The sequence below is a fragment of the Anas platyrhynchos genome, chromosome 14 (assembly GCF_047663525.1).
Source record: "Anas platyrhynchos isolate ZD024472 breed Pekin duck chromosome 14, IASCAAS_PekinDuck_T2T, whole genome shotgun sequence".
Taxonomy (NCBI): Eukaryota; Metazoa; Chordata; class Aves; order Anseriformes; family Anatidae; genus Anas; species Anas platyrhynchos.
Window position 1 is genome coordinate 15,303,977 of NC_092600.1, and position 27,959 is coordinate 15,331,935.

General features: G+C 34.2%; 1 protein-coding gene across 1 annotated transcript in view; it reads right to left on the reverse strand.

Moving 5' to 3' along the window:
* The window catches only part of DOCK2 (dedicator of cytokinesis 2), a 188,867-nt gene that overhangs the window by 131,120 nt on the left and 29,788 nt on the right, over positions 1-27,959 (reverse strand). Inside the window, exons 18-25 of the mRNA XM_005024959.6 lie at positions 26,142-26,325; positions 25,930-26,027; positions 24,239-24,328; positions 23,881-23,981; positions 20,235-20,369; positions 18,063-18,171; positions 10,292-10,362; positions 9,587-9,693 (exon numbers count right to left, since the gene is read on the reverse strand). Of these exons, the coding sequence (XP_005025016.4) occupies positions 9,587-9,693; positions 10,292-10,362; positions 18,063-18,171; positions 20,235-20,369; positions 23,881-23,981; positions 24,239-24,328; positions 25,930-26,027; positions 26,142-26,325 (895 nt within the window). The remainder of the gene's footprint in view (positions 1-9,586; positions 9,694-10,291; positions 10,363-18,062; positions 18,172-20,234; positions 20,370-23,880; positions 23,982-24,238; positions 24,329-25,929; positions 26,028-26,141; positions 26,326-27,959) is intronic.

Genomic DNA, 27,959 nt, shown 5'->3' on the forward strand with positions numbered 1-27,959 from the left:
CATTACATTTTGCTGTTAGCAGTTTCAAGAATCATACTATACAAAGAAACAAACTGACTAGGTGAGGTTCTAACAAACATATGTGATTCTAACAAATGTGACAGTGGATATTCATTACACAGAATGAAGTGTGTATAACCTATAAAATGATGCAGGAATTAATGCTTCTGCCAACAGCATTATATGTGAATCAGCTGTTGCATCATTTATTGTGTTAATCCCTGTTACTAAGTTACAATTACTTTTTATTAGTGGCAATGTAACTTTTTATATCTCTGATCTACTGAGCTATATTAAATCCAGTCCCCAGTTTCTTCATAAAGAGCTGACCAACAGCTACTGAAGCATAACTTGAAATTAAACAAAAATATAAATCAATATACACTGTGTATTAGATATATGCATAATTTATGGTTCTATCTGCCAATTAAAATTAGAGGCACAGAAACACGCCTCTAATCTAACAAATTTCAGTCTACCTATTTTATATGGGACTGACTAAATTGAATATTATAGAATTGAAAATCATACTGCAATTAAAATGTTATCATTTTAACCTGTAACAACACACAATATACATAGCATAGGACCAACCAACTGCAAACAGACAGACAGTTTCACTCAACTACATCTTAACAACATAGGACATATATAAATATGTACTAAGGGATAAATCTCAGATCTGACCTAAATACTTGTTCTTCTAGATCACCAACATGGACTATTGATACCTTTCAAGCAGTGAAACTGAAGAATCAGAGCATTCCACAGATACCTGAAGTTGGTAACATATACATGAATATTAGGAAACTAGTCTAATTGCAGACAAATACAAATAAAACTTTTGTTTAAATAAAATTTAAAATAGGAGTTCTTCCTTTAGAAAAACAATTACTATAGTTTCAGCATTTCTTCTAGCATTTGGCAAATTAACCCCTACTGCTAACATATGTCTCTTGATGCTGCTGCCTCCAGAAATCAGCAAGTGCTTTGCATATGCTGAACATGCAGGAGCTATGTCTGCAGCTAGTGATCAGAGGCTCTGGATTTTGAGCCAAGAGACTGAAGCTCTATTCCCAACCCTGCCAGTGACCATCTGTGTGACCTACTTGTACTTTATATTCTTTGAAGCAGATCTCAGTGTTTTGCTACTGCACAAACTCCTAGTCGGGAGTGGACCTTTAGAGAATACCAAGTGAAAAGCAGCAATGTGAACATATACACTTTATTTATATTCACATACACGTACAATTAAGAATTTGATATTCATTTCACACCAATAAAAAACAATTTTCCAAAGGCTAACTGATTTACAAATTTCAATATAATGTCAGTGAATATTCCATGTTCATCTTAAATAAAAATCTAGTTCCAACCACTGTAAGCTTGGAAACAATAACAGCAGCAAAAATTTCATGCAATTGGTAAACACTTAAGTCTAAAAATGGTTATTTGTCAAAAACAGAGAGGTAGTTGTGGAATTTTGGCAATAGGTTTCCTAAAAACTAAGTGTGCATCAATGGTAGCTTTATACAGAAATTAAGAAATTCTACCAAAACTTTTTTCAGCAGGTCCAAAGGAGACTTTCCAGAGAGACAGGGACAAATCCATTAAATACAGTTACGCAAAGGGAAAAATATCTTCCAGGAGATCATTCCTTACATCAAATGATACTGAAATCCCAGTAAGGGTGTTTATGAAGGACAAGACAACCATTTCTTTCCCTCAGATATATTTAAAAAAGGAATCATCTACAGATCTAAAAGGAAAATATCAAAATTAAATTTAAGATTTCTTGTCCTTTAATGAGGGACACAACACTATCTGAAGGCAGAAACTGGATAAAGTGTCTGCGCATGTGCTTAAACATCACATAAGAATATTCAAAAACTTAATGGTTAAAGTGCACAAGCAGTTCCCAGTCTTTGTACATTCAGCCCCTGAAACATATTAACCACCATACCCATCTGTAAGAAGTAATACAGAGCAGGAACTAGACATTGATACCTCAACAAAAAATGTGACAATGTAATCTAAAAGCTTGTAGGACTTATGAAGACCAATTATGGTAGCACTCATCAGGACCGTGCAACTTACCTGACAAAAATCTCTATTCTATCTCTATCTCTATTCAACTACAGTGATAACTTCTGAAAAACTGAAACTACATACCTGTAAATTCAAATTCACTTCATGGCTTCCAATTTTAGGTTCATGTGTAATTTAATAAAACCAAGTTTCACACGCTTTTTATGTCTTTTTTTTTTTTTGAAAACAAACAAACAAACAAAACAACATGTTTTCCTGTTATCTCAATTCTACTTCCTTAGAAAAAGTGGTGAACATGAATGGGTAAAGGAAGAGAACTACCAGTATATGAAATCTAATTATATTGTAAGATCTATAGACAATACCACTGGGTATTGACCTTGCTATTGGTGAATGAGCTCAACTGGTACTCTAATGAACTACTTAGGAAGAGACTAAGTGTTAAAGCTGGAGGAAAAATGGATAATCTGAAAAATGAATAGACTTCATCATAATTGGCACTTTAGTTAAGTATATTCCATATTCTCAGCAAAACAAAAAACCACTACCTCTTCTAGATAAACGTGAACTTTAGTTAATGATATTGTAAATTATCATGCTGCATAGTATTTTGTAATACACTACATATGTTTCCATTCTTGTTAATTACTTCCACCTCATTGCTTCAAGTAATGAATCAGGCATTGTCCACACCCTACAAACACAGTGCTAAATGTGATGTATTTTACAATCAATTGTATTTGATGTAGAACATTAAAAGCTGGGTTTTGGAGTTTTATTTCTATTTTAAACTATGGTCATGTACAATAAGGACTTGTTTTCTCTTTACTGTGCTCAATATTAAAATAGCACAGTACAGATTTTTATTTTTTTTCATACCACTATAGTATCAGTTAGATAAATAACTGTATATTGTTTTTTTTCACGTTACACAGTGCCAGAAATTAAACATGTTGTGGACTTTCCCCTGCAATACTTACAACTTCCAGGTTAAATCTAAACAATATGAAAATACAACATAAAAGCAAATTATCTTAAAATATCAGTTACAAGTAAAAACACCCTGTAGTTATCCCAAGACTGATTTTCTGCCATTAGTGATGTACAGACAGTTTAGGTGAAAGGAAAATACTAAGATCATCACCCAAAAGACAAGCGCTTTGATTAAATGGCATAACAGATATTAAGGGAATACTACCGAAGCAATGGTAACTTTGTTACGTAGCCACATTAAGTGTCAGAGGGATGACAACTTCTTCATGGAATGGTCTCATGAAAAGGAAAACATACTTGGAAGAGTCTACTTGACCCTCACTGGGATGCACTGATGATAGGAAAAGGTAAATTCCCTGCACCCCAGCAAAAAAATGCATCCCAGTGAATGGAAATTGTCAAGTACAGATACGTGTAAACTTAAAACTCTTAAAAAAAAAAAAAAAAAAAGAAGAAAAAAAAAAAGACATCATTCCCTCCCTTCATCAAAACATTGAAATACAAAATCTTTCAATGAATATTCTCTAGTTAGCATAAATATTCTCTGATGAGTAAGAAAATGACTTACACAGCATACATTTTAGCTTTATTTTAAAAAGATATCCACCTGAATTCTCTGTTTTGGAAAACTGCTTCTTCAGAGGATCATCTTTAATTTTAAACTAATAATTAAAAACATCAGCTGGTATTTCCCCAGGCTCGTCTAAAAACACTATCATCTCAGCATTGTTATATAATTATATATTTCATATTAATAAGATCATCTTAAAGTAGATCTTGTGCATATAATTACCATATACATATAAACACACTGTGATTTGTATATATTAAAAAAGTGCATAGATTTTCACTCTCAGTTACTAGAGCAAGTTTGGATCACAATGACCTATTCAGATGAGCAGGATTTTAATACCCAGTGTGAGACAGCTAGGGCAGTAAAGGTTTTAAATAAGTATTATATTCTGCATTTACAGTCCTCACTGCATGGTTTTGCTGTCAAGTGTTTGATATTAGCCAAAATTGCACAAGAAGGTTTTGTACACTTCTAGAATTTATAACTAAGATTAAATGAATCTACTAACTACTCGTCTGGGAAAAATTAAAATGTGCTGATTATCTGGTCAGCAGTACACAAAAGCTCCACTTTGTTTTTTTTTTTACAAAAGCTCCTCAGAATTAAAAATATTTTTAGCAAAACTTTTAACACAATATTACCCTAAAAACTTCAAAATTGAAAATATATACCCTTCATATAACTTGCATCATATTCTGAGGTAGACATTTTCTATGATATACCAGCCACGTATTTCTTGACTTCAGACAAGCTGCATTTACAAGCAAGCAGCAATCCATTACTATTATTTATCTGCAAGCAATAAAAGCTTTACAGAGCATTATGCATTAACAGACTGCAGCTAAAGCAAAGGCCTGTTAGAGTAATAAAAGAAAAACCATGCTAAGCAGACTATAATGGTAACTGGATTTGAATCTCACTAACTTTTGATTAATAACCACTGAATAAAGACAACCTTTAGAACTGGGAAAAGACTGCTTTTGCTTCTGGAAAATTTGCAGCTGATCAGCAGCAAAAAGCACTAAAAACAGACAAGCATCAAATTAAGGTTCTTGCCATGTCATGGGAAAGCAAATCTCTGACTCCTCCTTTGAGAACCTTATAGAATGGAAGTTGAATAGAAACAAAACCATCTTATACAAAAGTAAGTTCCAGATCTGGAGCTGGCAGGGAGAAACCACAAATATGGCTTGGGAAAAGATTAAGACCACAGGTTTGGGGCGGGAGTTGCAGAGACCAAGAGCAAAGCAACACACTTAAGCTATGATGACTGTTTCTTAACTGTTCTTCAAAACTATAACCCTCTGTTATCTTTGCAAAATCAACTTTGTTTTATTACACACAGCTCCCTTATGGACTGTTATAGATTGTTTAAATATATGACAGCAATGGTTAACTACACGCAAAACCCAACCATTTGCCCAAAGCATGTTGTTAAACATCAGACCAGGAAATTTATGCTTCTAAGTTATGAGTGTTAAATACTCAGAGATCTTAATATGTCTAACAAATATACAGACACATATTCACTAGCAACAGGACATTACCATCGCTTCATTATCATCTGCAGAAGCCTCTTTAACGTGACCTGATTTTCAGCTAATGTGATGACTTCATACTGTGGACAGTTGCCAAACAACATTTTACACAGAATTTAAACTAAATTCTAAAGAAATACTTACAATGAAATGATTTTCATATAGCTGTCAAATAGATACATCCAAAGTAAGCATAGTAAATATGGGAAAAAAATACATGTATTTTAGATAAAACAAAAAGGAAAGAAAGCCTGCCCATCTCTATTTCCTTCTCCTACCAGCAACTAGTTCAATATTTAAGTCACAAATACAGTGGTTGCACAAGACAGAATAAATATAGAAATGACCTTTCATTTACTATTAGAATATCAACTAGGGTGAATGACTCCCATAGCATGAAAAATAAAAAATCGAAAGTTTGTAGAATGGCTAGATTCCCCAGAGAAACACATTTGCCACATATGAACATATTCTTCAGTAAAGAGCTGAAAGAAAATATCCTTCAGTGCAATCGGGTAAAAGTTACAGGCTCTTTACAGTGGGATACCATTTCACAACTAGGTAATACATCTAAGAAAAAAGGGCAAGTGCATCTTAGGACAAACTGCAGATTTGAAGGGAGGACACACAACAAGCACACAGACTGATGAGAAAAACATGATATAAACAATGCAAGCAACAGCAAAAATTGCCTAGGATGGCTGAAACAAAGTCTCCTACCTAGAAAAGGAACTGTAAGTTGCCCTAAGCATTGATTAAGGGATACTTTAGCCATTATGTACTGCAACAAATAAAGCAAATTGTTTGGTTTTATTTAGCCCAAATTGTATTTTCCTCTATAATTCTCTCCCTATCTCCCTTACCTTTTATTTGCCTTCCCCCCCTCCAGCAGATGACCACTGTCTGAACACAGGATTCGAGATGTACTTGTGCACTGGTTCTACAGTTTATTTCTTGCTTAAATCTCATTTTACAAAACCAGTACAGTCAGAAAATGCCATATACCCATATACTCAGTGGATCCTGGACTCAAGGCTTGTTGGCACTAAACTGTACCTGAAAGCATGGAAGTTCTTTATTACTTTAAAATAGGTGTTTTTTGTTTTGTTTTGTTTCATTTTTTCAGCTTTTTTTTCAGCTACATCTAACATAAAGCTCCGGTTGACAACAAGCAGCAAAATGCTTGGAAAGCATTAAGTATAGAGCTGTTACTAGGAAAACAGAAATAATATTCAGATGGCAGCCTCAAACCTAGTCAATACTGAAGGTGCCTACATTACACTACTGCCCAATGGAAGTAGTCTGTCTCAACAGGCTGATGCCCCAAGAACTTGCCCTCTGACAGTTTGCATCAGCTTACAGAATACTTCAAATTTCACGTAATACTTCAGATATTGTTTTATTTCTATATTTGTCAATAAAACTGTTTCTCAAATACTACATATATATGTTGAGATTACCACTTTACCATGCATTTTTGATGCATTTGGTCATTATTATACACATGCTTGTTACCTGACTCAAATGCCCCACCATACAAGCATTAATTTATTGAAAACAAGTGAATACTTTTGAGAGTGCGACACTATCTTCAAATCTGTAACTTATGCATTTGTGGAGCATTCAGAGAACAACACCGAAAATCATGTTCTAAATACTGGATTGGACTCTAAGCTTTAGTGCTTTAACAACTATGTAAAATAAATAAATAAATAAATAAATAAATAAAAACTATTATGAGAAAAAATTATGATGCTGCAGGATCTCCATAATAAATGCTTGTAAATATGATCTTAACATGTTGTAAATGAAGTTAAGACAACATATACTTCTGGGGTAAATTAAGTATCTTACATTACCATGTAACATGAATAATAAAGAGACAGATTACTTTTCACCCTGCAGAAATCTGTGGAAGCACAAACACTTAAAGAGACTGTATAAGACTAAGGCAAACAGACACATCTGTCTTCAAGTATTATAAAGGAAATCCTAAACTCTCTAATTCAAATCCAGACATCCAGCTTCAAGGGTTAATACTACTTGACATGAACATTACTCTTGCTAGCAAAGTTTGATTTTCAGTAGTTGACTTGTATTGACACATATGTATAGTTGACACATATTTCTACCAAATGCAAGATATATGTGTTCCCATATACCAATAAGGGAACTGACTGACCTAAATAACCGAACTAAGAATCACCAGCTCCCAAATTTTCCAGTAAGAGCAGAGTCTGCAGACAAGTAACATTGTACAGGTCACAATAATTTATGGCATCCTTCAATGTAACTATATATATTGCAGAATTTAGACAGTTTAGGAAAAGCTGTAAAGAGCTAACTACACTTGGACAGCTCTGTGTCCCCCAGCAGAAATGCAGCAAAGACATCTACTATGCTGCAGGTGCACTGACGTGCAGTGTTACACTGTTTAGTTCCTTTTACTGAGCCTGCAAGCTCCTCCTATCAAGCTGCTTTTTCTTCTGATTTTGTACAGCACTCAGCACAAAGTCCTACTCCTGAACAGTCATAAACAATGTGGTCAAAAAAACACTTGTTTTCTTCTGGAGCATACATAGATATGGAAAGAAGGAACTAATTGTGTAGTGTACACCAGGAGGAGCAAGGTGCAAGTCAACAGAACTGTGAAGTACACAGCTTATTTTATGTTCAGCTACTTGTTTCTGGATCTTTCTTAGGAATTTATTTCTTATTATAAAGGGTGCTGTTTTTCTGACCAGGACTCCTGATATACGAACCTATAAAAATGCATTTCAATGACAAGCTTCTTTAAAGAAAAATATCCAGCTATTGTTATTCCACAGCAGTACCTGCCCTTATTCTCTGGCTTGTAAGATTCACAGACAGAATGATAAAAATCTGAATTTTTCTTTCAGCAAAACAACTATTTGGCAGGAAGTTAACGTATCAACACCAAAAGCATAAACTTTAGCAAAATACAGACAAAAACAAGTAGTATCCTCAGTACTATTAGAACTAGAGTTACTCTGCTCCTTTAAATCTGTAACTATTGAGGCAGATAGTTAGTTTACTGGAAATTGAATAAAACTGTCATTATCTGAGGAGCTGAGGCTGGTATCTTACATATATACATGTTGCAAACATCATTAGTGTTGCACACGCACACAAAAAGGACATTACTGCTTACAGTTAATTTCTCCATGTTAAACATAGTCAAGGTATCTAACTGAATTCTAATGAGATAAAGACTTCAAGAGATTGGCTTATTTTAACCCAAATGTCTTTCAGTTTTGGAAGAGGTTGTCTTTCTTTCTGGTCTTAAATGCTACTTTCTACAAGAAGCAGAAAAAAGCTAAGACTTATACTTCTGATCTTAGCAGATGTAAATGTAACCAGTAGTGCAATAATATCTCAGTAACTACTTGGAAAATAGAAATACAGTAAACTGTCTGAAAAAAAAATAAAAAATGTTTGAAAGTTAACTAGTTTGATCTGCTCTTAATAGCTGTAAAATAAAGTCAAATTTCCATCTATCCTTGCTAGTTCAAACTGCATCACTCTTCTGGCAATATAGAGCAATGAGATGAGCAGAGCTGCCCACCCATGCTCAGTACTACTTGCCGCTAACTGCTGTAACTGCAAAGTTCCCAGAATCATTATCTACAAATTGTCAGAAACAAATTACAAGAGAATGGCCATCCATTTGAGTAGAACTTTTGCCTTTCAAAGCTCTTGTGGTCTTTTTACACACCAGTACAATGCTAAGATAGAAGTAAGCTATCCAGTCCACAAGAGTGGAGGCAGAACCCTTAAATGTCAAGATGAAGTCAACCAGGTAAAATCCAGGCTTCTCTGCTAGGACTCCTTGAGAAAAAATTCCCCATCTGCGGCAGAACAAAGGAAAACTAAGCACAAACTAGGCATAAACACATTGGTATCATTTTTTACTCCTGTTCTGAGAATGAAAAAAGACACTAAGATCTGATAAAAGTCAAGAAAAATACTGATTCCTATAAACAGAGGAACTGCATTGCAGCTAAGCTATATTACAGCACAGTCAGGATTTTTCTTCGACTGAGGCAAAAGCCTTATATAACATACCATAAGCCGTCTTCACAAGGTTTCATTTCATGTTCCTATTTCAATATAGAGTTTACAAATGGGTTCAAAGGATAGATATAAAGCTCTATCCATCTAACCATTATATCAGAGGAAAAATACAAAACTCTTCCTCCGAGATCTACCTGTTCAGTGTTTTCTGCTAGCAACTATGCTTTGCACAACAGCAATCTGAGAAAGCTTAATCCTCTCCAGAGGTCAGACTTCTAGAATTCACACTTTCTCAGTATCAGTTCTACTCAATTTCAAGTATGAATTGCACAAAACAGAAGTCAGTCAACATTTCCACACCTTCTTATTTAAAGCCTTAAAGGCATTTTATATTTACCTTGTTTTTTAAAAAGGTTGCTGCGCACTATTTCCTTCATGGACTGCACTTTCTGCTTCTGTAGTTTCACCGGCGGAATGCAAGTGTAAAATTCATATAACAGTTGGCTGCATGTAAATGGAGAGTGTCATAAATACAGTACAGATGAATTCATCACGTGTTAATAAGAAACACAGCAAAAGCAAAGTACTATATATTTCTAAATATTTATTTCTTTTTTTTAAGATTTAGATTTATTTCCTGTATCACAGGTTACAAAGATAATTTTCAAGAGTAACAAGATGAGGACGATCTAGATGTTGGCCATGTTTACAAATGTTTATTTCCTTTTTCTTTCAAGGCAGTAAAACTATTCTTGTACAGTGGAGGCAATTCTTCTTTGACAAATAAACATACTTATTTCTAACTGCAAAAATCAGATTTGGTTTTCTTGAATAGCACTTATTCAAGGGGGAAAAAATGATAGCATCCACTTGTTCATTTCATTCATGGAGTTACTGCTTAAGAATTGGGCCTCAATATTCAATTCTGTCAAATCAAATGAGAACAACACATGTCCAGAGCTCTATCACTGTCTCAATCAGCAGAAACAACCATAGCTTTGTTCACTTAAACCAATTAATAATTAATTCCAGGTACAAAGTAGTTTTAAATTGTACACATCATGTGATAGATACATCTATTAAATGTTCAAAATCAGCTCACCTCAGTAACTTGGCATCAAAGACCATTTCAACATCATGAAGAACTGATGGTATATACTTCAAAGCAGCAACCTGAATTGAAATACAAATCGTGTTACTTTTGTACATTTATCTGTGCATATGTCGTACAAACACAACACAGAGCACTGAATACAAACACTGAAACAGAAACACACAAAACAAAGTGATAAATTTGGGCTTCTTCTCTCAGACTAAAACTTCACATGATATTTTAATACCATTTCATCACAAAGCAGTACTTACACAAGGGGTCTTATGCTGAAGATATGCAGAAGAACTTCAATACAATAGCATGAATTGAATCATATTCTGCTTGCAAACCACCGGTACTATTACCATCTTTATTATGCACATATGTAAACTGAGCACTGTTTACAGGAGCAATCTGATCATAACCTATATCAGTCTGTCCCAGACACGTGCCAAGCAGAGGGCAGAAAGGATAACAGTCACCTAACCACCCCAAAGGCTACACTTTCTGTGGAAGATGAAATGGAGCATCATGTCCCTAACCAATCCTCTGCAGCTAAACTATCTGAGGTTATAGTTTTTCCTAGTCATTTTTGAGATGTATTTTGATAATGTTGTGGAATCAGCAAACCTTAAAAGAAGACAAGGATCATGGACAAGAATACTCAAGAGGTAATCCTCAAATTCAAAATCATCACTAACATTTAAACATGAACATTCTCAACGACTAGCTTGCACTACTCACTGTCATAAAATTCTTTTTGAGATGAAAGATTTTAGCTTTCACTGAATTTACTATTGAAGAAAACACTTGGAAATCATGAATTACATTAGCATGCTGCTATAAATCCAACTATAATAAAGAGAATAAATTATATAAATTTTTAATTTGACTAACCTCTTCATGGTCCAGATAATGAGAATTACAAAATTAATAGCTGCTTTACCTTATTATGCAACTTTAGGGTGTAACTTGCTACTAACATTTTGCTGGGAACTAAGTTACTGCAAAGTCTTCTATTTCTGATATAGCTCTGATTTTCCATCATAGGTATGTTCCACCTATTATACTTCCTGAGCTACTAAAAGAAATCCCAAAACTACAGGTTACACTAAGACTTACTGTCTTTTCTTCTAGGTGATACGATGTACACTACAGGACTGATTAAGCCCTTTATCCAATAAATGCATGCTGAAATTAGACACTTTTTTTCCACTCATAATAGTGGAGTTTACTGCCCACCTTGCAAATCAGCATAGTTCTTGCTTTATGTCACTTGCTTATATGAATTGTAATAAGTAAAGAATGCACTTTCAGCTTTACAATGGCAAAACACAAAACCCAAATTAACTTTAAAAAGCCCAAAAAAAAAGTTTTGCCATTAGCCCCTGAAGTCCATACATACTTAAATTACAATAAATGACGAACTGGATTAACTATAAGCACATGTGCTTTTTAATTATGAGCTACTGCTACACATCAGGGGAAGTCTCAGAACACTTTATAGTTCCTGTAAACAAGGTAAAACAAATGATTTAAGTGTAGAGTAAGTCATTAATTCAAAAAAAATATTACAAACGGCTCCACAGTGCTCTCATCTATATAAATTCTTTAATCCTTATGCTTGCCAATAAACAGGCCTAGCATTTACAAGTGGTAACACTGAGTTTTGACAATTATATGCTTCCAAAACAACACTATAAAAGCATGTTCCATCTCTCATAGTGTGTTTCAGAAATGACTGCTGATATCAAATCGCTGTTAAGTGATTTGATAGCTTCTAGGAAGAAACAGCAAAAGTCAATGATTTTAGTATGATGGGGCAAAAAGCTCTGTCTTGCTAATACTTACAGCTATGTGCCACATGAGATTCTCCCATCATTTCAATAAAACTCAATACAACCTCTATGTTAACCCACTCAGCTAAAATTCTTCTCTTCTCCAGAAGAAACTGAAAAGGAAATTTTGAAGTAAAATCCCCAAAATATACTTGAACCATGAGACCCAAGTTTTTGTCCTACATAAACTTACACAACAGAGAAAAATCTAGAAAACAGTCTCAAGCCCACAAAAACTCATGAAGGGAATTCTCCCAACAGCAGAAGCCCTATCAAGAGGTGTAACTGAACCATAAAACAGGAACTGGAAAAGAATACTGATACTCCATGGATTACTACATAACTTGGTGTCTATCTGATGCAAAGCCACATTGGGTGTACATTCCTATAAAACGGAATAAATGAGGAAAAAAAAATCATACTACTGTATGTATGCTATCCTTTTAAAAAAAATTACAATTTTTTGTACTGCTTATATCACTTTGCTGGCTGAAGAGAAAAGGGTAAGCTGCACTCAAATGATGTCAGAGCAGAAGTAATATCTGATTTTTGGCTACTATGGAGAGAATTCTAACTCATTGAATAAAAATGTATCAGAATGATATTGCATACAGTCAACAGGTCACAGAATCTCAGCCACAAAACATTTACTTTTCCTGAGTTTCTAGATCTCGGTTTCATATAACCAGAAAAATATTTAAACTATCAGACAAAGATTAGTCCAAACAAGTATTTATGAATGGACCCTTCACATACATAAACTGAGCATTTGAAATACAAAGCAATCCCACCACTGTATCAATATTTCAGTTTGTTCACAAGAAATTTATGTACATGAATAAGACAACAGTTATGATATGTAGACTAAGATGTGCAAAGTAAAAGTAGAGCTTACTGAAATATTCCCAGTGAGCAGCAGGAGTGTAAGTAACAAGGCAATGCCAACAGTAAAGTGAAAAGCACATGAAAACACAATCAGCAGTAGGAGAATATTAGCAAGAATATCCTATTTTATTAAAAAAGACCAAGGAAAAAGTCTTTTTCTTTCCAGTTATCAATTTGAAATTTTAATATGCCAATAGCTAGACAAGCTTTTTGTTTTGTCACTAAATAAGAACCTGTCTCCTGTTTCCTGATTAGCTATCAACATTACAGTGCTTCTGTATTAAACCTTGCAAAGATGAAAGAGCTGCTCAAAAAAAAGTCTTAAAATCAAACCTATGTAGACTCAGTAAGTCTCTACACTGTAAATTTCTTTTTAAAAACTTAGTCTCTTCTTTATTGGGGATAGGTAGATTAAAATAAATACAATCAGGTCGATGCTTTCTTTGGCTCCTTTTTAGATATTTTAAAAAGGATAAAGCTATTGTATTAATTTATTCCTATGAGAGTCTACTGCAGTATATTAGCCAGCTCTTACTTGCTTGTTTTGTTTTTGTTTGTTTGTTTGTTGTTTTACATAGAAATAATTCAGGTCTTGATTCAACAAGAAAGAATTTGGGCTGGGGCAAAGATGCATATACAGCTGGCTTAAAATGCCTTCAGATAAAACCCTTCCTCTGCATACACCATCCCCACTCATACACAACTCCAGGAAAGTCAAAGGAGTATTTCAATCACCTGAACAAGATTACATCTTCTTCTGCTCCTATCCACTAGTACCTCCTTGAAATAGGTGAACAAAATGTATTCTCTACAGGACTGCGAAATAATGGGGCTATTTAAAACACCTGTACAGATACCTGTAAATTTGTAGACTAGAAACTAGTCCTAGGTCCAGTTTTACTTCAGTAATATGTCGGTGAAGATACTGTACAATAGGATTTTCTGAATTTTGTTTTATACTAATTCACAGTTGCTCTGAAAAATGTTTGACAAAGGATAGTGCCACCAGTGACCATGAAATAATTCAAGCAATACTGCAGAGACACTAGGAATTATTAAGCTGTTTGCCTTCCCATATAGTACCTATTTTGTATCTGTACAAGGAGGGAAAAGGGAAGGATGTAGCTACCATTATACTCAGATCTGTAGTACCATCTGAAGTACAATAGCAAGTATATCCATTCTTTTAAACTGTTAAGTTTCATTTGCAGTAATTGCTCTAAATGATGCACTATGGACACAACTGAGCACTGCCCTTAATGAAGTCATAAAAATCTCCTAGTAAGCAGTACAAAATGTTCTGCATTGTTCAGACCTCAGAGATTAATTTTTAAGCAGGATACAGAAACTCCACAGCCTTGTAGAGAATTATTTCATATATATATAATATAACGTTAAATTTATTTTAACCTTTACTCCTGACTAAGCTTAATTTTTTAGATGCCCTCATTTACAATGTTACATTATACATATTCAAGTATGCATGAGATGAAAAGAGCATTCTCAGAAGCTACTGGTGCCTTGCTTCCTAGTCTAATTTTATTTGCTATCAAGGCAACACTGCAAGTTACACCTCAACCTAAGCATCACTGTCAGCACCTTTCCAGCCTTCTTCTCTCAAAAATTACCTATGTATTTCTGTACCATTCTAAACTTGTAGAACCTACTGCAGCATCATATCATCAGCAGTATGGATGGATCAAAAATGTGTGGTAAAGATTGAGAGTAATAAGATAGCAACTTCATACTACACTGCTTTCAGGCTGTTCAGTGCCATAAACAATTTTGTCTTTTTTTGATTCTATGACCTTGAGAATGTGTCATATGAGGTTTCTGAAAGCATGCGTGGAATTGAGAGTACTACTTATTAAAATCAGGGCCTAACAGCAAGCTGGGCATGGCCGATATTAGCAAAAGACAAAACTATCTGTAGGTCAAATCTGATGCATCCACCTGAGAGACAGCACAACTTTTGGAAAGAAGCAGGGCTTACACTTGTAATTTCAGGTTGAGAGCATAGGCTTGTCAGTGAAAAGGCATAGGCACAGAGCACAGATCAGATATCAAGAGTTTGACCTTATAAAAACACGTCACCTGAAATTCAAAAATACATGTAATTGATCAGATTTTATTCAAAATAAAAAAGATATGATATACACAGAGATACTTTATACAAATCGTATCTGCAGAAGGGAAAGTTACTGAAAACTTCAGTTTTCATAGTACCTCCCCTCCCCCTGAATTCTCCTTTGAACTATTTGCAGGTTCTGGAAATCTATTTCTAGCTTTCCAGATTTCACAAGGTTTATCCTCAGAAGTATAAACTTTCTGAAAAACGCTATCTAAAGAATTCATCAGCAATGGCTACAAAGAGGCAACTGATAAATGCAACAGAGTTGTAATATCATCCTGTTGAGACATTTAAAAACAAACAAACAAACAGGTTACATATTGAAGAAAACCTGGACTACTTCTGTATCATCAGCAGTGAACTACTAAAGTTCTGAAATTATCATTTTAAAGAATTACAAGTAAATATGTACTAAGTCTCCTTAAAGGAGTAGTCCTTAATTCTGCACATCCACATAGAATCTCTTACTTGTGAATTAATAACATTCCCAATCTTGCCTACCGGTGGCAATCTCTTTACAAATCAACATTCTAAAAATTGAAAACAGGCCACCTCACACTTCATACAAGTGCTTTCAAACATCAGAAAACGCTCTGCATCAGCAAAGTTAGGATACTGATATGATGATTCTAATTGTAGTAAAATGACACCATCATGTGATGCAGAAGTTGAGAAATGCATTGTCTGCATCTTTAAGCAAAAGAGGTAACTTCATCAATTCCATTAGTATCAAAAAAGGCTAATTTGGATTTACATATGAATTTTTAGTTTACCTACAATAAACTAACAATTTAATCTTTTGGTTGTTCAAAGCTTACATAAATAACACTGGAAAAGATAACCACATATTTTGCTTCTTGAGCTTTGAGAAAGACAGATAAATCAAAGTATCTATTCACTTCAGCTAATTTTAGAACAGCAGATTGAAAAGCTAGATTTTTATTTTTAAGCTTTTCATAAATTTATACAGCATGTTACAGATTAGAAAGATATCCTCTGAAGATAAAAGTAGTTAAATTGAAACAATAAAGTGCTTCCAGCACTGACTAGGCTCTTCCATATGACATGTAGTTTTAGGAACAATCTTCTCCTGATCGAATTAATATTCGACACAAGTCTGAGTATGACTGGTATCAATAAAAGTGACTCAGAAATTACTACATACTAAAATACTGAGTTCCAAGTTTCTGAGTCTAAAAAAATAAAATAATCAGCACAGACCAAAAGACACTTTACATTTCAGAATAATTTTTTACATCTTCCAAAATAAACTTCACAGGTATTTGGGGAGTTTATAAGGTATAACACCTATGAAATCATGGGCTTGTGCAGTATCTCTGAAAAATAACCTGTCCCCTACCCTGCAAATTTAAATAAGTACTAGTACAATGTTCAAAATCCCAAAATTAAATGGGAAAAATCAGTATTGGTTTTAGGCAGGGGCAGATTTATAAATTTATTTCCACCCCTTTCCAGTCCATTTCACCCAACGCAGAAAGGATCTCCAATTTTCTGGCCAGTTACAGACAATTCTCATCTACCTGCCAAAGGAGAAGGCTCAAGTACCATAACTGAAGTCTCCTCCAAATAGTCACTGAGATATGTATCATCCTTTGTGAAAGCTACTGTGACCAACATGCCTATTGAGTTAACGACAGTTTGTTTGTTGGTTTTTTTTTTTTTTTCATTTTGTTTTTCCAAGAAACTTATTTCCAGCAGCAGGGCCTTAACTACAATGGGATACTTCACATTCCATTCATGCACTGACATGACATGCCTCTCCTGAGTGGCATAAAAGCCACCAAGATCTATTTGGTAGATGATTAACATACTAATACAGTATAATTACCATAAGAATAAACATTGTTATAAAAACAATCTCTTCCAGTATTACTTTTGGTTAGAAATCTTTTTTCTTCTGAAGTTTTCTGATTCTGATGCTATGTCTTTCAAATGTATAAACTATTCCCCCGAACATTTGTACAGAAGTGTCAAATAACCACAGATAGAATCTGAATTGTTTTCAAATGCTTTTAAAGCATTACTATAATCATGGTATTATACAATTGAAGTAGTACGGATGTTTAGCTCTTTCACAGGCATGCATTATTCCAGGCAGTGTCAGAGAACAGCAATTTCTAGACCATCAGTCACCTGGGAACATTTATTCAAGGCAGAAAATTTATCCAGTCTTCCACTAAACCTCAAAGCAAAAGGAATCAAAACGCAGAACCAAAGGAAAACTCAACCTTAATAAAACAGTGAGTTCAGGGAAAGAATGTATGAAGCATTAATACTGCAGTAATCCAGTAAAATCTTCTGTTTCCTACTTCAAGCACACAGCACTGGTAACATTCTATTTCAATATGGAACTATATACCAACTGTCTGATATTAATAGCCCTAATAGTTCCTGCTTTTCTAGTTTTCTTAAAGCATGGGGTTCTAAAACATAAGAATGATTAACACTGACACGTATGGGAAACACTGACACTATTTTCAGTTAAGTAACTCACCTCCAAAATGCTGGTACTATCAAGTTTACTTTTCAAACTAAGATGGCAGAATACCTGTTTAGCACAACCTGAAGAAACTCAAGAAATGCTCAGCTCTCACTGGAGGCTTCACTTCCCTATATTCCTTGAGAAATTCTAGCATCCATATTTTAGTTCTTTCAGTCACTCATTGCATGTTTGAAGTTATATAAATTTATCTTCTCCTGACCTTTTCTACTTCAACTTTACTAAGCAACATGATCTTGAATAAAGGACAGTTACAAAAGAGAAACAAAAGATAAACTACCTAAGAGTGTCTACCCTCTATTTCAAAACCAAAATGAAAGAAAACAATAAAATGCCAAAACAAAACCACATACAAGAACAAATTAAAAAATAAAAATAAAATAAAATTTCCAAGAACACACCAACCTGCAACAAAATGGTAGTTTTATGTTGGCTTTTCATCAGGTTGTTGATGGATTCAAAGAGTCTCCTCATAGATTCTTCAAATTCTGTTTGCTCTTTGCCTTCATATAATCTATTGAGACATGCACTATGTTATCATTTCAGAATCAGGAAACTTTCATCATTCTAAGTGTACCAAGTTTCAAAAATAATTTAAAAATAGATTTTAAAAGTTGATCCGATATTACATACATAGATATTTCCCCCAATTGTTATATCTGTTATTCACTGTAGTAAGTATTCTTCAGCTTGAGCACAATGTAACAAAGTTTTCAGATTTTTTTTTTTTTTGAAAAAAGCCTCTAAATAATAAAATCTCATATGTTTTAAGTTATTTAAAAAAAAAAGAAAAGAAAGTTCCCTTTCCAAGTGAGGATCTGTCTCAGCTCTATTAATACAAAAGATTCATCTCAGAGAAGGCTATTCTAAACCTTCAAAAAACAATCCTAAATCCCAACTTTTTTCAAGGGAATAAAATATACAAATCCATTTTTTCCACATTTCCTCCTTTTTCATAGACCAGTCTGACAGTCTTGACTGTGACAAGTTAGATCAGAAAAACTTGAGACAGATATTCAGTATCAGAATATACCGTTAACTGATTCCTTTTTCAGCAGATATATTCTTACAAGAACAATTATAGTCTATAATAATAATTGTCCAACTGAATATAGAGTTTCAGACCTTTGGGTAACTTTGGTTAATGTTGTTGTAAGGAAAACTAAAACAAATAGATAAGGACAGGTAATCGCTTGAATATGCATCGTATTGCAACAACTCCATTTATAATAGACTGTCAGATGTACACACTTAAACAAACAAGCAACAAAAAATCCCTGGCTTCTCTGACCATCAGCCTTACAACAAATTTTCCATAATGCTCTACACAATGCTTCCTCCAACAAGGCTCACAATATCCCCTTTTGCCATGACACCTATTAAAAAAATTAAAACAAAGCTTTTGCGCTGCTAGCTATATTCTATCCCCATGAGTGCCATCCCCTTTGTTTTTACAGCTTCTCATCTTGTTTGTCTGTATCTATCTATAAATAGCAAGTTCTTAGAGACAAAACTATTTCTAAGGGACTATTTACCAGTAGCCAACCACTTCTGAATCTACTCTTATTTCAGTCAGAATTTCATAACTCAACAAATAATATACTTAATTTTACAAAACTATATATCCATGTGGAGTTTTTGAAAAACTGGGCAGAGTAACAAAGAAAAGTTGTATTAGTACTCTTACTTACCAAAAATGAGATAAAACCAGAACACTTCCCTGTTCTGTTGGTTGCCAACCCTCAAATTTTACAGCCAACAACTGGGTGTACCCACAGTCCTGAATTTGTCACTACCTATCTTCTGGCACTGCATCTCTTCAGGCAAGTATCAGGGGAACAACGGAACAAGTACTATGGGGGAAATAGCTGGGGATAAATGAGAGAGCAGGAATGAAGAGAGAAAAGAGGATGTGGGATCAGTGGGATTCAGGGAGAATACTCAAAGGCCAGTGGAGGAAGTGGGGGCCACAGTCATTACAGTATAGTTTTCTTCCTTCCAACTCCTTTCTCCTTCTCTCCCTTTTCCCTATACCTGAATACCACTCATAAACAACACACCTCATCTGTTTGGCTGAGCTATACATATCTAGTCCTTTTAGAATTTCTTATAAGCTCCTGTTTGTCTGTAACTCTACATTCAGTTGGACAATGATTACTGAAAATTACCTTGTTCTTTGCAGTCTGAACTTCTGAACACAGCTATCTCAAGGACAAGCACACGGCTTCATGCCATCTGTCACAATGTTTGGGCATACACTGGTCTTAGGCCAAGCCATCTGATACAAGAAATAATCATCCTTTGAAATTGGCTGCTATTACTAAATACATCTCTGGAGCCTACACTGTAAATCACATAGCAATTATTTGAGGATTCCCTCTCAAAAAATGTTATCTTAGCAAAGTCTGTTTTTTAGGCCAGTTGCAGTGTAAGAAAATGTTTGTGTTTTATTTACAAAAAATAATTAAAAAAAAAAAAAAGAACAACTGTTCTGGAATCAAATTCTTATGTTTCACAGGTCTACTACTCTTTGTGGTATTGCACTGATAGTTAAGTGGCTATAGCATGGGCACTTACTGTGAAAATAACGTCCTTGATCTCACAATGAACTTGAAAACATATTCCAGTGCTTTCAGAGTTCTTAGGATGGGTTCACATTGCTCTCCTCGGCTGGAGGTATCCAAGTAAGTCTTCAGAACACTCATCAGCTTCCTGTAGTTAAAAAAGACATTTTTAAAATAACCTTTTCTAAAATTAATTTCTCTAATTCATTTGCCAACTCTAAGAGAATATTTATTCTTAATCAAGTATTCACACAACAAAACATACAGAATTTATTTTTGTGTTAATGTCACACAAACTCTATCAGAATAAAAGAAACGAGCAAATTCATAACTGCACAAACAAGAAACCAATCTGAAATCTCAAACTAGCAGCATAATTTCACACAATCCTGGAAGTGTTTTAAGAAATGGTTATTAAATATATGTGCAAGCTAGACAAATGTTATTTCTGCCTACCTACCTGCATTAAGTAGCAATCCAGTGAATCAATAGCACTACATGCTTTAAATAAACTAATTGTAAATGTTTCAACCTTCCTGTACACTGCAATATCTGCTTAAGGTATGTATTTTTTTAAAATACGTCCTGGTTTTGTATCCAAAGGTAGTTTTTGCTAAACCAACACACAGCCTGTTATCAAAGTGCAAAAGCTCATCTATAAATAAAAGTCCCTATATTTACAGTTTTCGTTTTATCCTAAATGATTAAAGTAATATTAAGGATGTAATCTTAATCATAACAAGGCCATAAAAAAAACTGAAATCAATGTGTTTTATTTTTTCCCTGCAGATCAATACAACAACAGGAACCTACTATCCCCTACCCCAAACAAACTCTAACTAGTACTTGGTTGTTGATGAAATTTAACAGTTCACCAGCTGGAATGATGAAACATTATGAAGTAATTATTCTTTCTGGGACATACTCACATGGAAGTAATAGTTCCAAGAACCTCTAGCTACTGCACAAAATATAAACATTGTCAGCCCCACAGCACCAGCCTTCAGATTTCAGAACCAAAATATCATACTTTCAGCCTCTCAGCCTTCTGGGGCACTACATCCTTTTTTTTTTTTTTCCATTTACTGCTTCATATCACTTCTCTGAATTCACAGCTCTATACTGAGTTTGAATAAAATTTATCTAACTTATATGCAGTGTCAGTCCACTCAAGGTCCCTCAACTCTCAATGTTAAGTCCTCTTGTAACTCTACATAAGAACTACATACAAATGGATGACTAATCAGAAACTGAGTGAAAATCTCACAGTTTGACCAAAAGACCGTATCATTAAATGGAGTCAAAACATCTATTTAGGAATGACTTTCAACAAATCTTCCTTGCTTGACTGACCTACAAATTCAGTTGGCCTAATCAGTGGCACCTGACAATGGGAATCTAGGCATTGCAGCCTAAGTACAGGCTATTACAAGAACTCTTCACGTTACACTGGAGCAAGGATAATTAGCAATGCATCATTGCTAGCATCAGAAAATGCTTCTAATAACACAATGACAACTAACTGCAGGAAAGTTACTGACCAAAGTTAATCTGCTGCTGACCTGGCAACTTATTTCCATGTACTATAAATTGTCATGCCTCACATCCAAAGCTTTTGAGTATCTGCTCAAGTCTCCAGAGGCGTAAGTCTGTATAAGAACTTGTGTTTAACTTGGACACTGGGTATAAAGGAGCAGTGAAGAAAAGAAAAAAGTGAAGAAAAAAAGTGAAGAAAAGAGGCAAGGAGAGGTAATCTTTTGCTGATAATACCCAACATTAAAAATATGCTCCTATGAAAAATATCAGACTCATGTTTGATCACAAAACAGTTAGTTTAAAGTGTCTTACTACTTTATATCAAGTGAAGGAAACAAAAAAGTTTTTTTTTGTTTTGTTTTCTTTTTTCTTTAAACCTCTCATGTATCATGGATATTGTTTTAAATGTGAATCAGCAGAAGTGATGCATGGAACTCCAAGATCACCCTCCTGTCTACCTACAAGGAACTGCAGCCATCAAGTATGATGAAATGTCAGAAATGAAAGCAGTCGCTACAGTCAATTCTCCTTTTCCACAAATCTAGGGGCACCTTCATGTGAAAGAAAAAGTGGTTGTAGTATGACTGAGACACAGTATCTCCTTCCTGACTATGAATTAGGCCATATACAGTTATCTGTATTTCATAAATTATTCTTGAAACAGACTGTATCATCCATGGTATACTAGGAATGAATGGCTCCAAGAAAATGCAGGATTTTGAGAACAACCTTAACCATGATTTTGCCTCTGCAGCCTTGATTAAATCATTAGAAAATGCTAGTCAGGTAAGTCTTCGAAAGACTTCAAATTAGGCTGTCCTAAGAGGTTCTGTACCAGATCTTCTCTACTTCTACTTCTCACAATACCAATGCATTAAACTGCATGTGCTAATTACATATGGAATGAAGGAGAATTAAAGACCACATAGTTAGTTGCTTGAGGTTTCTGGGCTCAATAAAGCTGACTTCAGCTTCCCTAGAACATGAGAAAGGATTGACTGTGCACTGCAAGCAAGCATATCTTCTAATACAACATCTGGGGGACTTTTTCTGTTGAACTGGAACTGGTGCATATTCATCACAGAACAGTACAATATATTCTCACCTATTCCAAACTTTCAGCTAAGGTCTTTTATCTATTATTTAAATCTCCGATTAAAGTCTTTGTTTCAATCGGTTGAACTGCCAGGACAAGACTGAAAGATATATATATATTATTTACAATATATATATATACACATTTATATATATTTAATACATCAATTTATATATATATATATATATATATATATATATATATATATCTCCTATTGGCACTTCCCAGAGACGTGCAGAAACTGATTAACATCATAGTTCTTCATAAGCCAAAGCAATTTTATCCTACCACCACCTCCAAAAGTATGTTTAGAATAAGGAACAAATCCAGTATTAAATTTATTGCATAATGTGTCTATGTGTCCCCACAGTTTTTGTTCTTTTCTATGAAAGCATATCTTCCCATTTGGGCATTATATGAAAGATCCAACCACTCTACCTTCCCACTGGAAGGACCATGTAGTAAATAGTAAGATTCCAAGATTCCAGTTCAAAACAGACTGTGTAACAAAATTGAAAATTTGATTTAAATGCACCTAAACCTTTCAGGTACAGTACCAGATAATGAACTGCATACAAAGATTCTTTTTTTTTTTTTTTTTTTTCCCCCTGTGAGTTTGTTTGCTCTAAGAGAATATGTGGAAGCCTACATAAGTAAATGGGTTAATGACATCCTCATGTCCCCACTTAAAGCATTTCAGATTAAGATCAGGAATGTAAACGAAGAGGATTTATAGCAGATTTTTGACAAATTTGACAGGATACAGATGATGTGTAGACACAGCAATATAATTCAGATGAGAAAAATGAATGTCAAAGAATTGTTTAACCATAAATCAATTACTTTTTGTCAGTTAACTCTACCTATGGTCACATCTGTTTCTCAAAGGCAGGGCTGTTTCCAGATAAGCAAAAGCAGCGTCAGAACAATTTTAATAACTACATCAGAAAATAACACTATTTCCTTTATTTAATTTGATTGCAGAGGTTTTAGAATAAAGAAAAGGAGAAAAAAATAAAAAACTTACTTGTATGCCAAGGTTGCACTAAAATGCTGTTGGATATACGCTTCCAAAACAGTGTTAAAATGCTGAAATTTACGGTCTGCAATGAGTCCTATGATATATATCTGAACAGAGATGGACATAATTAGCCTTTTTAGTAAAGTCACACTTCAAATGAAAACATTACTCTCCTGAAACATTTGTGATAAACCACTATTTTTAAAGTGTCTTTTTTTTTTTTAATAGTTTTGGAAATAGTAATATCCTATCTTCTCTGCAGAGATTTTGAGTCTACTTTCTTGAGATAAACACTGTGATAGTTCATTCACATTCATAGGATTCTTGACATTGACAGATTAAATCACCCATTGCCCATTCTTACCAGTGCATCAAAGACAAGGATATCATACTCGTTACTGTGGGAATGTTCCATCATGATGTTAAACAGGGCATCCAGCGTATCTTGGAGAAACTATACAAAAACATGAAAAGACAAACTGACAACCAATTCAGCTTGAAAACCACACAATTCAATTTTCAGGTAGGAGACTGTTTTTCTCAAGAGGGGATTTTTAGAGGCCTTTACTGAAGTATCAGCCAAATTTAGAACACATTTCTGAGGATTTAGGCTCTAGTTTTTTTAATTTATGAAATTAAATCCTCAGACATCAGCAATCAATGATATATACATAGTTCAAAGCTTATGGAATTAAGCTAAAAATGTTACATAAACTCATGATAGTTATCTAAAAGTGCATTCCTAATTCCTTAGTGATACATATTGTAGTTGCTATTGGTACCTACATTTGGTGATTAAAAACATGCTTCTGACTTCTGTGTTCGTATTCAAATCTCTTTAAATCAAAGGATAGCTCCTCAGTGACTTGGAAACCAAGTAACAGAATCATTTAGGTTGGAAAAAAACTCTTAAGTTCATCCAGTCCAACCCTTAACCTAGCACTGGCAAGTCCACAATTAAAACATGTCACAAAGCTATACATCTAAATGAATTTATGAATTTTGACCTCCATGGATGGTAACTCAACCACTTCCCTTCTTTCATTGAAGAATTCTTCACTAATATCCAACCTACCTTCCCTCCCTCTCCCCCCCCCACCACAACTTAGGGCTCTTTCCTCTTGTCTTAGCACTTGGTACTTATGAGAAGAGATTCATCCCCATTCTGCTATAGACTTCTTTAAGGTAATTGTAGAGTGTGGTAAGGTCTCCCCAAACCTCCTTTTCTCCATGCTAAAAAAACCCAGCTCCATCAGCAACTCCTCATAAGGCCTGAGCCACTCATAAGTCTCTATTGTTTTTTTGTTTTTTTGTTTTTTTTTTTAATAAATTTTCCCTCCTCCAAAAGAAACAGGAGAGGTGTCTACTGCTTTAGTTTTTTTTTAAAAAAACAAAAAAAAAACAAAAAAAAACAACAACAAATGTAAGAGACTCCTAATCTGAGTAATGAAGTCACACTTAATTTGATTAAATCTAACAGCAAGAACCACTTATTTGTTCTTTCATCATTTCAGACTTCACAGCAAAATACTCCTTTCAAACTTATAATTAATTTTGGTCATTTTGGAGACTATTACTTCTACTTCTTTGTGCATCAAAATAGAGAATCTATCTTAAATAAGATTACAAACTCTTACTTTAGAAAGATTTTCCAAACATATTTAGCATGTGTCACAGCACAATACGACTAAAGAACTCTCACACAAAGTTTAGTCTACTTGACAAGCCATAACAAATGAATCAACTGAATATTGAAACACAAAGACCAAATGGAAAGCCTGTTCCCTGGGTAGAATCAGGCACTAAGAAGGAAAAAGTATAGTTCTAGAGAGAAAGAGGTGTTCTTGCTTTGTTAATTTCAAGATCAGTTCTATGTATGTCTGTCCTTATAAGCATTATTTTAAACTTGTGATCATGTGTGTTTCTACATACACATCCACATATATTGCATAAAATATTAGTAAAAGACAAAGTAGAAATCTGATAAAGCATCCAGAAAGGAATCCAGTATTGCATTCTTATGCACTATTTCCAGAACACCAACAAAAGATATACTTTCACAACTTCCTCTCCATCCACAATCTTCAGTTTTTCCAGGTTTTCCTGTAGCAGCTCTGGCTTCATACGCCACTTCAAGAGACCTAGTAAGCCCACTAATAGAAAATAAATTAAACAAAAATTAGACAAACATTAAAATTTAATATGTGATTTCTCATTTGTGCAGAAGTCTTCCTTCTAAAATGTCTACCTGTTTAGAAGATACATACCATTCTGAGTTAACTTTGTAGAACAAACCAGAGTTGAAATATAAAATGCATCTCGTGAGCTTACTGAAAGGCTGCCTACAATACTTGAGTTCCTGCCTATGGTCGCTCCTTTATTTTCTATGTGTTGACGTGTAGAAGGTAATGTCAAATACGCACTAGAATCCTCCATTTTTTTACTGTCACCCTGAAAAAAATAATGTATTTATCATTTATCACTTACTTCACAACACTGGATTTAAAAGTAGAGTTATTTTGTAAAAGTAAAAAAAAAAGATATATTTCTATGGACTTCAATGAATGCAATTAAATTAACACAATAAAAATAATAAAGAAAACAAAAGTCCCAGCAGCAAACGGGCTTCACAAGACTACAATGAACATACTGTGAAAATTCAAAAATTGAAAAGATATGTGTTTTAAGGGTTCAGGAAGGAATTATGATATCACTAGCAGAATAAAAGCAAGATCAGACTTCTCATTAAGATGTGACTAGAGATAGAAGATGAGACCACTGAGCATCACCTTGAAGACTGTACACAGGATACAAGTCATATGGTTATGATGTCTGCACACAATTTAAGAACAGAAAAATTGATTGATAGGGTAAGAATAGCAACTCTATTTTGATATATTTATTACAGCTTCATACTTCAACATAAAATTTCAGGACAGACCAGGACATGGTGAGATTATATTTTACGTTTGCCAATATGCTGTAGTGAATAAGCAACAGAGATGATGGAACTCATGGTTTTCAGTAGCAGGAACACCACAAAGACCCAAGATGTATTTCCTGATCTATGTCCCCTCTCTCCCTACTACACCATTTCATCAAGCTGCATGCCATAGCTCTCACTGAGATTTGTTACATCTCAACTTTAGATTCCAACTCAGGACTGGGAGGCAATGAAAATTGCATTCCTAACTGTACAGAGTACATCATTTTTCTTTAACACAATTGGTAAAGGAAGTTCCCCCCATGCATTTATGAACTCTGTCACTTGAAGCTGTAACACCTCAACAGATTTGATTCAATCAATTGTATCATATTCTTAGACTACAATTGCATGTATACAAAGATTTGTAAAAAACAATCTAGAATGATTTTCTAATGTTTTAGCTTGTATCTGCTTCAATGACTATAGTCATTGTCTTACTAAACAAGAAAGTTTCAAAAAACTGACTATAAATATATGTAAAATGACAAAACGCGTAATCCTTAAGCTGCAAAAAAGACAGTATTACTGACTTTCATGGTTGTATCAATCTTGCCAAGTAATTACTTCTCAGAATTTCTGGAACCAGAAGGGTTCTGACTTCCTTTTTTTTTTTTTTGAGACAAGTTAGACATTTTGAAAAGACCTGAAAATGTGTTCAAAAGTCAGAAAGATTCCATGTCTGAAGGCAGTGAAAATCAAGTACAACTTGATTTAGTTGTATGTGTATCGCTTGCCATTTGTTATAGCAAACTAGTTTACTGAAAAGAACACTAAGAAATAGAAGAAACAAGTAAACATTCTAGTGAATTGGCAATGCTTCCTGGTTCATAGTTCCTACTTGTTCTCCAACATAAGAAATAATACAAGCAAAACAAAAAACAATCTCAAGACATACGTTCCCTGCTTCAAGTCACAAAGTCATAAATCCTATCTATGTCCAATCAGGGTGCGTAAAAACAATGTTCTTTGTGTCCAAAATCAAATTCCTGGAACTTTCAGTTTGGTATCTGAGAAACTATAAAATTGAATCAACAACTCTCTAAGATTACATTCTGTGATTGTTCATGTAATAAAGACTCTAAGTGAACAAAAAACCACT